Genomic DNA, 13,509 nt, shown 5'->3' with positions numbered 1-13,509 from the left:
TTATTTGGGAATGAATATTTGAGTTATTTCTGTCTTTTGATCCAGTGGCTTTGCACAGAACAGCACATAAGCATGGTCACAAGCACCATGGCTGACAGCAATGTGGTCCATGGGGACTGGCAACCAGGTGCTAGACTTTCCTTCCAACCCACATCTCAAAGAACATCTGCAGGCATCAGGAGCAGGGCAGTGAGCAGGCCAAGGACAATTGGAAGTGGAAAAGATATGCAGTATTATTTGAATTGTAACTAAATCACACTAATCACGCTTCAGTGAACATTCAGTGCTATTATTGAGTTTGCATGATGGAGCCATTAATTCTCCTTGGGTAAATAAATATTCACCGCCGGTCAATGTTCCAGCTTCTCCCCCCCAGGCTGATTGGAAAAATGGGTACTTAATCAACTCATTGCGTAACACCATAAAGCAAAGATGTCTACTGTGTTTTATGACAGGACAGTACTTTTTGCTTTGAAAAGTGATGTTGTTTTCCCAGAAGACCTTCAAAAAATCCATCCCCCAAACACTGAGAAAACACTGATAAATAAATGATTGTACAAGGGGCATTCTTCTAAGCTGTGCCTTGCCCATCTTTGGCAGCAAATGCATGAGCTGCTTATAAAAAAGAGATGTAACAAAAACCAGCTTTTGGTGTGGCACTGAGAGGCTGCATTTGCTGCTTACTGGAATTGTTTTTTTTTAAATGCCCAGAGCCTTCTCACTATAATATGCTTTCCTTTGACTACATTTCCCATGCTAGAAGTGAAAATTGTCTCCATTTTTACGCAATAAACATTGCTTTCTAATCCAGAAAGAAAGTCCTTACACGATTGTTTCAATCAGTGTGTGGCTATTAAAATACAATTCTGTGGTGGTGTCTGCTACCCTTGCACAGCAGGTGAACATTACTGCAGTCTCTCTGGCTTTATCCCGAGCATATCAAAACAGTTTCCCCAGTGAGACTCAATGTTGCTGTGCTCTGAGACTTCACAGAAATGTCCCTGGATCTCAATAGATCTGAATTCTTTTTGCTCATCAGTGTGGAATCAATGGTGGAAATGCAGGTGTTGTTTGTACTTCCATTTGTTTGTTTGTTGTTTGTACTTAGGGTTGGATGCAATCCTAAGGTTCAGAGCCTTCGTTTGTTCGCAAGGACACTGTGTTGCTACCCACAATTCTTTAGCCCTTGCTAATGAGGAGGATTTAAGCCCCAATACATTCTCATGACAGGTGGTAGTAAATAATCAGATAAAAAATTTCATCAAAAATTGAAATCTCCCAAGATAGCTTAAGTAAGACAAGTAAATTAAAATTATGCCAAACAGAAATTAGTTTTTCCCCTGATAAACAAAATGTTAATCAAAAATACATTTTCAACCATTTTTTTCATATATTGAAACTGCATATTCTGAACAAGCTCATGCAAGTTGTTGTTGGTATCGGTTTCTTTTTGATGAAAACTTGACTAGGATTTTTCTTTGTATGCTGTAAAACTTTTTTAATGATTGCTTAAAATATTTTGCACAAACATCTAATGGCAGAACTTTTCTTGATTCATTCTGTACCAATGACATGACAATGACATATCCAGTATAAATATAAGGCATGGTAATGTATCACAGACAAGTTATTGTTCCGCGAGGTGCACTGCAAATTGAAAGCTTTGACTCATACAAGCAGTTACTTAAATGTCTTTACAGGAATCTTGAATTTATAACAGGCCTTTTTACAGTCATTCAGTTCATAAAATAATTTCATTATAAAAAGTAGCAGATAGTTACCTAAAGTGGCCACTCATACAGATAATGCTCACTCTGGTTGTGATGTGGCTATTAAGAGGATTAACTTGGTCATCACCAGTTGCAAGTTGTATTTAGTGATGGGTAAAATTGCTGTAGCCAGTTCTAGTATCTCTGTATATAGGTTTCCTCATCTTCAAGGCTCATACCTCTTATCATTACCTGACAATGTGGAACAAGCAGCAGCCCTGCTATTACACAATATATTCAGTAGCAGGGGTTGCTCAGAATTTCACAGGACATTGGAAAATTACAATCTCAACAGAAATTGGGGTAGTCTGTAAGGTCTTATAGGAAAATCTTTATTAGAAAAGAGTGTTCTCCATGGGGGGGTGGTGGTGGTGGTGTGGTGTTTGCAAAGCCTCCCCAGAAAGAGGCAAGATGTGCCAGTGGAGACTGGTGTGTGGGTAGGCAGGGTCTAAGCCAAGAGCCACAGGAGCTACTGGTCAGAAGCATAAGGTTTACACGGACATATCGAGGCAGGTATCTGATTTGCTGATGCCACAACACTGGTGTGTGGCTGAGGTGGAGAGCTGCAGCTAGAAAGGGAGTAAGGCTGTAACCCCATTGCAGAAAAAGAAACACTTCCATTATAAAATGATGCCCTCACACAACAGGCTTCTGCAGGACATACTGCATGTCTGGGGAATGCTAAACTTTTCTGGTTAAAAATAGTGTTAGCACATATATGAGATTATTTTTTTTTGGACCAAAGCTGTCATTGTCTTTGAAACTTTTAGTAAAGAAGAGGTCTAGCTGGGTGTCCAGTTTGCATTTAAATCAAGGATTGTGTAAGGATTCTCCTAAACAGACATGAACTGGCAACTACTTTACCATGGAAGTGACATGTCTTAACTAGAAGAGCATCTTCACTTTGTCATTGTTTTTTGACTTGTGATATAAATAAGGTAGAAATCAATGAACAGATTTGGACTGATGCCATCCACAGTCCTTTCAGACATGGAGAAAGGTATCATTTTGTTCATGCTTAGCAGCTTCTGATCTTCCTAAAATGGTCCATGTCTGTTCTGCATGCCAACAACACAGTGTCAAATACTGAACACTCCAAACTACTCACCATTGAATCAGAGAGGGAGGTTTGATCACCTAAGAAAACTCTGCAGCTTGGAACAAACTAGCTTCCTTCAATTGCAATCCTGTTGCTGCAGCAATCCTCTTGTACAAGGACTAACTATAGTGCTGCTTACAAATTCTGCTTGCATCTGTCCACTGCTATTAAGGCATCACAAATAAAAATGTTCAAAGAGTCTGAGCTGACACCAGAAATACTGGTTTTCAGCCTAAAACTCAGTTCTATGCTTACTTGTCTGTGAGACTTCGCAGCTCAACATTTACAGATATGGCATCTTTGGCCGGAGCTATAACAGATTTATTATCACTCTTTGTATGTTTCGTACCCAAAGAAGATAAATCTCGACAATAAAAGACACCACGATTGATTGAATTTCTCATGCCAGTTGGAAGATGAAGGTGGCGTGGGAGTTGAAAGAAGCTCTTCAGGCAGTATTGGTGTAAGGAGGATTAGGCCAACCTTTTTTCCAGGTGTGGTCTTACCAAACTACTGCTAAGAATGTGCCATCCCACATACGCTTGCTCCCAGGGCTGACAGGAAAACTGTGAGAATGATGACCTAACTCCTTGTTTTGAAACCTAGTTGGTGACAATGAGGTGTATAAGGCTGAAAAGTGATTTTTTTTTTCAGGAAATTCTTTACCTGGCCTCAGTGAATGTGCTTAAAATGTCATCTGAATATACAACTTCTTGGATAAGTTGCCATTTCAATCTCCACTCAAGTTGTAGGACTAAGTGGGAAATGAATGAGAGCATCAGCTAATGTCAATGGAGGATCTCACCCTGCAGGGGTCACAGATGAGTCTACATAAACCCCTTTTGATCTACTGGCAAGGACAGACAGCTTGCTGTTCTCAAGTGGCAGTCTGGCGTTGTGATCTGAGGTGTACTGGATGTGAGTATTGGCATGTGAACAGATATCAATATCTCACTGTGCAAATGGCCACGTATGACTGCAAAGATGAAACCTTCCTCCTAAACTGTCTGAGCTAATAGGTAGTTATGCATTTCACTTTTTAATCCTGAGAGATCAGGCTCATCGCAAACTCTTACAGGTCAGAGGAAGCCAACTTGTTACCCAGTAGGGTTCAGACATGGCTGTACTGCTACTACACAAAAGGTGTCCTCCATGGAAACCAGACATTTCTGCAATCATAAATTCCATCACTTAAAACAACAAACATCCGCAATAAAATTAAACACCTTTACCCTCCCAATTTGCTTCAATGACTTGCATGTGGTATCTAAGTGCTCTATACCATAAAGCTACCTGTGCCCTTCAACAAAGATATTTTACATATAGATTATCAACATGTTTTTCCAGACCAAAAGAACAGGAATTTAGGTTAATTTAATAGAAAAAATAAAATATGGAATAACATTGATTTTGGCCAATATCAATTACAACAGAACTACCCTATTTTACAAATAACAACTGAACATTTTACACATGTACAGTATTTTTTCAGTAAAAATGAATTTGGATATAACAATGTGTCAGTTTTTTTAAAGAAAACAAAGATATTAATTTTTCTCTATAATAGTGTTAGAGACATTTGTAACTATCCAAACAAATTCTTTACAATCCATTACATTAAATCTCAATTATGAATATATATTTATATATAATATATATATAATATTAACTTAAACTTTGAAAGCATTATGTTCTAGTTAAACATGTTATACTGAGAAATGAGGCAGTAACAGACTAGTAGTTAAACTAGCACAAATTGAATTCTTTTAAATTTAAATGTTTATCAGGAAATTTGTAATGGGCACAAAAGGAGCTTGATTGGCCCCCTGTCATACTGAACCAGGTTGTAATAGTTTATGTGCTCTCCGCTAAAGGTGGCACATTACCTTTAGGTTTGTACCCATTCATTTGTAAAACTTCCACAATAATTTTTGATCCTCTTTATTATCTAACATTTACATGCTTAAACACCTGCAATCCATTTTCTATTTGTGTTTCCTCTAAAGATAACTAAGACACTTTGCACGTTTTAAGTATTATCCCCTGAAAACAGTATCTTTGAAGTTCAATTTTCTGTTTTCTGCTAAATGACTGTCTTTTGAACAGTATGCTAATGCAACTGATGAAGACATATTAAACAGAAATTTGTACTGGCAGCCGTGCGCCTGGGTAAAGAGAGAAAGGCAGCGGCTGCTTCTCTCACCACCCAGGATAGTTTTACAGTGAGGTAACTCCATTGGCCTGAGCAGGACTATTCCTGCTGAAATTTCTATTGTGAGAGTTAAAAGCAGATTCAGGCCAATCATGACATGATTGTTACACCAAGAGAACCATTGATTTATTGCCCTATATGTAATTATTCCTGGAGATGTATATGGCATAATTATAAATCCAGTCCTGTAAACACATCCTGTCGCATATAGTCACACTGACATTTATGTATGGGCACTATGAAATAGCTCCATATATCTGTATGATAATATCCCCTTTTTTGTGAAAGTTACAAGACAACAATAATTTATGAATACTTCTTACATGTTAGCAACGTTTTCTGACTTTCGAGCGTATACATTACTCTCGCTTATGCAAACCAAGAGAAGTAGTATCTTTTGAATTTGTTCACTACAGGAACAATGTTTTTTTTTAAAGTTTATTTGAAATAGCTTTGACAATTTAAAAAAATAAAATAAAAATCCTAGCATATCTGTTAATAAGCTAGCTGTCTAAAAATGAAATCTATATGACCAAAACCACATTTTGGGCAAACATATATACATACTGCATGTGATACAAAAAACAGCACACAGCAGAGGAAGTAAGAAATAAATGTGTGCAGAAATGTTCACTTTTCTTTTTTTAAATACTGATACAAAAGGGGCAGAACTTAGTCCTGCATCTAATGATATTTCTGATCCCCTCAGGAACTCAAGTTCCCCCTGTCAATACATATAGCACAAAAAAGACTAATGCAAACATTTTTGTATTGTTTAGTTTTAATCCATGTAAACTTGTGTTGTATTCTTGAAACACTCTTTAAACATCTTGAAGGGGAAAGAAGCAGGAAAAAAAGGGAAGAAAAAGGACCTTCAAAAAACAGGAATAATCCTAAGGTTGACAGGAAATCAAATCATGAGTTAAACGTTAATTTTGGCATCAAATGCTTTGGTCACACAATACTGACTCTGTGATCCTGGATGCTCAGCTCTAGACACCCAGTTATGAAAGGTAGGTGTGTTGTAGTTTTTCCATTTAAGTTCCAACAAACAGTTCACCATCTCCCCAGACAAAGAGGGGGGAGAGAGAGAGGTGGCTTTCTCTTTTTTTCTTTTTTTTTTTTTTTCCTTTTTTCCTTTTTCAATAATACGGATTAATCTATAAGTCTACAGGAGTAGGAGGATGCTGGGAGGTGTCAGTTCACCCCTTGTGCGTACATGTTCTGCAACACAATTGCTGAAGCACTTTCCGCTGGCAGAGATTGTTCTTTTTCACCAGCATACAGAATCCTCCCTCGGCCCAGGACTCTTCCGTGGCTTCCGGAGGGCAGCAGCAAGAGAAGGAGGGGAGGTTGAAGGTTTGGAGAACATGGCGTGTACAATGGAAGAAGATTTAATTGGTCAGACAGGCAGATTTGGTTGAAGAGACCATTCAGGAGCAGGTAGCAAGTAGGAAATTTGGTCCATCAAAAGGAATTTCAGTCAACAGCATTTTTTTTTTTTTTTTCAGGAAGAGATATTGTGTGGTCCGACAGGGAATGATTGGTATCCATTTGTGAAAAAGAAAAAAAGATTAGAAACAGAATAATTAGAAAACAGTGATATTTACAGCAAAGGAATTTGTTCTCAATTTTTATGAATCAAAAGAATAAAACAGTCAAACCACAGAAAAAGAATAAAACATTCTCAACAGAAACACAAATCCTATAGAGTGAGTTAGACTAGCAACCAGTGCTTGATTGTCAGTGAAATGAGACCCTCTATGCTTTGTAATTAACAGGAAAAAAAAAAACCCTTCCGAACTTTCCTTGGCTACCCTAGACTGTTGAGAATACGAGCTGTGTGGTGGGATCCAGCATGGCGCATTGCAATTGCCTGAAGGCCCACACACTGATATGTTCCCCTTTCATGCCAGCTGCACTTGGAAGAATGGGGGAGACAGTACTGAGATGGGGCATCCCCAGTCCTGGGCAACTACATGTGTATCTGATTGAAGTTGCATGTGTACAAATGAGGACAGTTTCATCCAGCCACATTAAAGACCAAACTGGTAGGTCAAATATTTTCATTGCAGAATTTAACTGCAATACCATGCTGAGACTGTGCTTACTCAAAACTCTTAGCATTACACTTCCTCTTCATTTGTCTGTCTGTATCTGACCTTCTCTGGACTTGCTCTAGATTACAATGACACTTCGAATGTCCTGATGTGAAAAGGTCTCATGACTCGTTTACCAATACCTGTAATGTAACTTTACAATGGACAGGATACTTTTAAAGGTTTGAAGGCCTAAATTCCAACAGCAGATGTAAAGGACCACAGAAACAAGACTCAGCCCTGCACTCTTTCTGTTTTCTTTTTTTAAGTCTTTGGTAAAACTCTTACTAAATCTAGTGGAAATGAGCTGTACCCAAGAATCATTGTTAGCTTTTTGTACATCAGATGTCAGGTCTCCCACATGGCTTAACACCGGACTTTGTTCTGGTATGATTTTCCTGTTGGACTGCACTTGTTGGGCTGTATCTCCAAGTAATTCACATAGTAACATTTTTGGGGAAGCACGATGTTACCTAAGTGTCTCTGTAATTGTGACATTTGAAACGAATATTAGTGAATAATTAAGCCAATCATATGGAATAAGAATGCTATCTTGATTGCCACAGAGAACGTGGAGGAAGTTCGAAACTCCACCACAAATTGGTGCCACCTGTTTCAGAATTCTTTTGTTCTCATTACCCTTTCACATAATTCAAGCAATACTACAGGCACTTAAAATCCTTTTTACTTACCATCATTTTCACAGTTTAAAGTGGCAAAATAGATGTGATTCTATTGATAGTACACTAGGGCCTTCATATAAAAATCTTTTGAAAGCAATGGCTTTTGAAAAACAGACAAGGAAGGAAAAGTAGGTTGCTGGCAGGGGGGAATCCTAGGAAAATTCAGGTAAAGTGGATGTGACTAATCTTGTTAATGCATGCAAATGTAGTTTTCTCCTTTTCATAAACCTGAAAAAATTAAGAAGTAATGTAGACCTCAAATCAAGACTGTAACAAAAGAAAAGAAAAGAAAAGAAAAGAAAAGAAAAGAAAAGAAAAGAAAAGAAAAGAAAAGAAAAGAAAAGAAAAGAAAAGAAAAGAAAAGAAAAGAAAAGAAAAGAAAAGAAAAGAAAAGAAAAGAAAAGAAACGGACCAAACCAACCCAATACATATAAAAAAAGAAGCTGACAGTGGTAAAATGGATCTTTTCAGAGAATTGCACTCACCATCCTTGCAGACTGTTCCCACTACACAGACACCAGTGTCTAGGTTATAGCCACTTGGACAGCTTGTACAGTTTCTGTCTCCTTGACCACTGCAATCCAAACAGCTGGCATCGCATCTGAAAGACAATGGCAGGAATTGGTCTTACGGCCTCCTCAAATATAAGAGCTCCTAGGAGACCTCTTCTGTATTGCAAAGGGCTTGTTTGCTGCTCTAATAACAATAATAATAATTAAAAATAATTAACTTCCTCTGCAACCCAGTCCTGTTTTTTTCCTCCAACCACTTTCTATTCACACTTTTTTACTAAACAGCTGCATTATTCTAGTATTTTGTAACTACGCAGAACTAATCAACAGAAGTATTAAGCTGATCATGCATACGTGCACCAGCAAGGCATGAGCTAAAGTGGCAGGATGGAAAAGACTGACCTGCTGCCCAGTCCTTTTATCAGCTTTCTGGGTCCATCACATTTTCATTGTGTATTGATAAATTTTTTGTGTGGAAACCTGTAACACATGGTGATTGCCTTCCTGCCCTGAACTCAAAGTGAGTCAATAATAAATGATTCCAAAGGGCAACAAATGATATGTATTTAACAAAGAATGGAATAGAAAAAAAATGTCCCCTCCTTGCACAGCACAGCCTTGTCCAAGATTTGTCCACCCATTTGTACACTGAGTCAAGTCAGCTATTCTGGACAGTAGTCTGGTAATATACTTGTGCCATTGTTTGTGAATATGCAGCTGAAGAACTGAAATGGTCCTTATGAATAGTAATTAACTTGCAATTAAAAAAAAAACAACTTAATTTGACTATTTTGGTTTGTTACTCAGAAATGCAGATCCTCTGCCAGATTTGCAAATTTTACATTTCTATGGATGTCTGCTTAGATTCTCACTACAGGCTTTTTTAAAGTGAAGGACAGACATATACGTCCAAGAAAAAACACTTTTAGAAGACCTGCATGAATATAACTCAGACTAAAATGAAAAAAAAAAGCTTTTCCTTCATTTGCTTAGCATGTAATATATTTTTCCTATTTTTTGAAGTCAGTAGCATTTTATGTTCTCATAAGTATTATCTTTTTCAACACAGTAATAGCTAATATACTGCCAAACATCAGACATACCTTTTGCAGCTTTTGTATCCACTTTCAGCAGAGTGATCAAGGTAGTAACCACTGCTACAGGACTGTACACATCTTCCATCTTCCATAAAATAACCCTGTGTGCAGTTTATACAGGCATCTACTCCAGCACCTTAAACCAGAAAGAAAACACACTGTATTACTGGCTAGTTCCTCTTATTGCCTAACAGACACCACCTCTAACTGTAGTAAAATTTTACAATTTTAGGAACTATGTTTTACCTGCCTTACCTTCTTTCAAACAGTAACATAAAGCAATAAAGGTACATGGTTAGAATAAACAACATTACATAATTTCAGTATATCTTTTTCTGAAAGAAATGGCTGTTGGTAGTTCTAAAGTTCACACAAAACCTATCAGTCATTATTCCATACCAGAAAGAAAATGGAGGGCATTACTGGAAATCAGAATGAGCTCTACTAAGAGAAAAAAAAAAAAAAAAGGGAAAAAAGAGGAAAAAAGAGAAAAAAAGAAAAAAAAGAGTGTATGTACACTTTCAATTAGAAAACTTAGATTTTCATGTTAGCTGAAAGAGTTCTGCTGTATTAAAAACATATTAAAGAACTATCAAGAGAATTAAGTTTTTATATGTAAACAATCACATTATACTGTAACTGTGATATAGTAGAATAAAATCAGAGCTAAAAATATAGAGGAAAGGAAATGATGCAGATAAATGTCAGTGGGGTACCTGCACATGTTGCACAGGAACGGTGACATGGTTCACATTCTTTACCATTGTGGTATTTTCCTTCTTCACAGCGGATAGCACATTTAGTGCCATGCAAACTATTGTAGAAAGGAAAAAAGCACAGTGTTTGGGCAGCTAACAGCAACAGAGGACAACAAGGTCATGCACAAACCAATAGTTCTCTTTTAATAAAAGAACTACCCATATATTAGAATTCACCAGCTTCCTTCATTGGTCATATTTTATAAATTTAGAGACAGCAATCACTTCAAGTGGGAATGAAATGCAGTTTTGCCCATGGTGAAATACAGAAACTGTTTACAAACTCATTGTAAATACTATCAAGTAGTAGGGGCCAGAAAAGAAAATGAACAATGCCAAAGAGTACTAAAAATTCAGCCATGTAAAATGCAATTACCCACAAGGAATTTGGCACAGGGTCAGCACCACTGTATTAAAAAAAAATGCAAAGGGACTTGTTAACAAAATCTCATGCTTCTCTTGAAAGACCAGTAGCATCTCCTGATACTATTGCTACAGCACAGGCTAAGAACAGATTCACAGTGAAGGAAATCACCACCTCTTTCTGCAATAGCAGTTTCCTTTCAAACCTCCTAACTGAATGCCAGTTCTGAGTGGCCTGGGAGATTTGTCAAGATTACAGTCGGAGGTATTCTGCCCGCAGGCACTTCTGAGAGACAGCACAAAAGAGTGAGTAACAGAGGAAAAAGAAATAGCATAGAGAGTCACATTTCCGTGCTTCCCTCTAAATAGCTGTTTATGCTTTCATGTTATAAGGTGTCTACAGCAGGTTTGGTTTATTTTTTTTTCTTTTTAAGCTAGGACTTCTCTGCTGTGTTTGCCATCTTCTGTGGAACCTCAGCTTTCATCCAATTTAACTCTTTCTCTAAAAATGCTCTTCAGCTCCGGGGATTACAACCCTGAGTGAGTGCTAACCCTGTTTTAGAGACTGGATCCAGCAAAAGTTGTGTGTGCTCAGCACCACTGGAAATTTTCAAGACTGTATATGGTCCCAATTTAGAAAAAAATTAAAGTAGCAGTTGAACACACCTAACCACCCCTGCTTTCTTATTATTTTTCCTCAGCCACACACTTCAAAGTGCTTCACAAGGCAGGTAGCATTATCATTTTTTTACAGATGGGAAAACTAATAATTTGCCCAAGTTTCTTTAATGGGCCAGTAACAGGATCAGAACTGAAATCCAGGTCTCCCAAGTTCCAGCCAGGGCCCTGCCCATCGATAACTGCTAAAAAAACACAGCAAGTTTCAAACAACTGGGAAATACGAAATGCATGTCCTGCAAGACTCCATTTATCTGTCACACCCACACAGATGGTGTTTTTTCAAAATGTTACAAAAAATCAATCTCAGTTTGCTGATATTGCCCAAGAAAACATGAAGTTTGGTTTCTCTTGATTTTTTATATGTCAATTTGTCTTTCTCTTCTGACACTGAGTGGACTTGTCTGCTTTCTTCAGTGGTGCTACAAGCTGCTGTTTGTGTTAATGGACACGGAAACTCAGTTCCTGAGAAATAAAGAAAACATGGGCATAACTTTTCTATAAAAACTGTGTCCTATAAGGTAATCTATGTAATCTTTGTCCTCCTGACATATTTGCCCATTGTAGTAACTTCTAAACTGCTAATTTACTAATCTGATTTTGCAGATACACAGAAGGTCATTCTGAGTCTGTTAAAATTCTCCAAAATCATAACATGGACTGCAAAGTTTAAAAACATTTTAAAAGGGAAGCAGATACTCATATTTCACAGAGAATGTAAATAGACCAATGTTCTGATCTGATCCCATGCTTTCCTTCCCATTAAATCACACTTCCTTTTCAAAGGGTCACTTCTAAAGAAATAGAGATATTCGTAATAAAAATTGTGCAGGCACTTAGAAAATCTAGATGCAACACAAATACACAGAAATGAGAATTACTTTACAAAATGTAAAGGAATCCAGCTCTTGATCTCCTAGAAACAAACAACATTCAGCTTTTACTAAGAGATGAAAATCCACTTTGACAAAGTAGAAGCTCAGTGTTAAAACATTCGCAGAACACTCGTATTCTGCAAGAAGAACCCCTACAGATACTGAATACTGACTTCATATTTTTTGTGGAATACAGCCAGCATACATTCCGTCATGAGTTTTATAAGATTTTTGACCTTTGCTGCTTGGATCAAAAGGTCATTCATTCATAAAGAAGCTTGAAATGTGTACTGCTGCTTTGTAGGTTTTACCTATCAGTTTCAAAAATGGTTAAGTCCCCCTACGAATAAAAAATATCCACTGCTGTTTAAAATATGTGCACACTACATTGTAATAGAATTGAGCCTGAGGTACTTGAGATAAGTGAATGACTGGATGTATGAAGAAATACAATAAAGATAAGAAAATAGTTTCTAACTATCACAGAAATGAATCAGAAAGATTAATATGATTCATCAGCTCTACCTCTAAAATAATCCTTGACTGCCACACTGTAGGTCAAAAAAGTGATGAAGCCAGCTTTCCACATGACTGTGGCTTTTATTTTACCTGAAATGAAAGGTCTTCCAAAAATCCATTGTTAGCCAAACTAGCACAAAGTAGCACAAGAAAAAACTAAACCGCAATGGAACACATGAAATGAGGGCCACTCAAGGTTAAATAGCTATCTGATGTTCTTCATTGTGTATCCACAGCCTTGTAAGCCTCTTCAGGTATTGTGTTTAGCTACATCCATCATTTCCTTACCTTAGGCCATGTTTGCATTCTGTGCAGATTTGGAATTCAACACATGTCTTACAGTTTTCACTACATTTTCGGCAAACAATCTTATCTACAAAGGAAAAAAAGAAAACAGCCCAGAAAACCTTGGTCAGTTACGTTTAATAAAACTATATAGGTATATTATTACATGACTTATTGCTTTCTAGTTTGACACCAGGAAAAGAAGCTGCAAGCTAGACTAAAATATCTAAATTCTGCCTATCATTAACTTTTTCCATCAAACATCAAATGGTTTAATCTATTTCTAAACATTTGAAGTTAAAGTTGTACCCTGACAAAAAATATGCTTTGAGGTCGTTAAAAATTCTTCATAAACATTTTAAATTTACATTAACTATTTATAATATGGACCTAAATTGTCTTTTCATACAGCAGTGATATACAGTAATGATTATCACGTGTTGCAGAGACTGTTCTGCAATTTACCTCTTACACTTTCCATGCAGGCAGCCTGTCCTGTCTTACCTGATTTGGTGCTTAAAGACACACCTGCATGAACAGGTCTGATCTTAACAAAGCCA

At 37.2% G+C, this 13,509-nt stretch overlaps 1 protein-coding gene across 2 annotated transcripts in view; it reads right to left on the bottom strand.

Moving 5' to 3' along the window:
• The window catches only part of PCSK5 (proprotein convertase subtilisin/kexin type 5), a 253,671-nt gene that overhangs the window by 55,567 nt on the left and 184,595 nt on the right, over positions 1-13,509 (bottom strand). The window contains exons 17-21 of one of the 2 annotated variants that reach the window (XM_087741709.1): positions 12,953-13,037; positions 10,188-10,285; positions 9,478-9,607; positions 8,348-8,463; positions 1,535-6,398 (exon numbers count right to left, since the gene is read on the bottom strand). In XM_087741709.1, coding sequence (XP_087597835.1) covers positions 6,283-6,398; positions 8,348-8,463; positions 9,478-9,607; positions 10,188-10,285; positions 12,953-13,037 — 545 coding nt within the window. In that variant the 3' untranslated portion in view covers positions 1,535-6,282. Of the gene's footprint in view, positions 1-1,534; positions 6,399-8,347; positions 8,464-9,477; positions 9,608-10,187; positions 10,286-12,952; positions 13,038-13,509 lie in introns of those variants that run through there. The other variant, XM_087741708.1, reaches the window with a different exon arrangement.

The sequence above is a fragment of the Nipponia nippon genome, unplaced genomic scaffold (assembly GCF_047370975.1).
Source record: "Nipponia nippon isolate SJK-2023a ecotype South Korea unplaced genomic scaffold, ASM4737097v1 scaffold_8, whole genome shotgun sequence".
In the NCBI taxonomy this organism is placed as follows: Eukaryota; Metazoa; Chordata; class Aves; order Pelecaniformes; family Threskiornithidae; genus Nipponia; species Nipponia nippon.
Note: the sequence above shows the minus strand (reverse complement) of the source record. Positions and strands in the feature narration are given on the sequence as shown.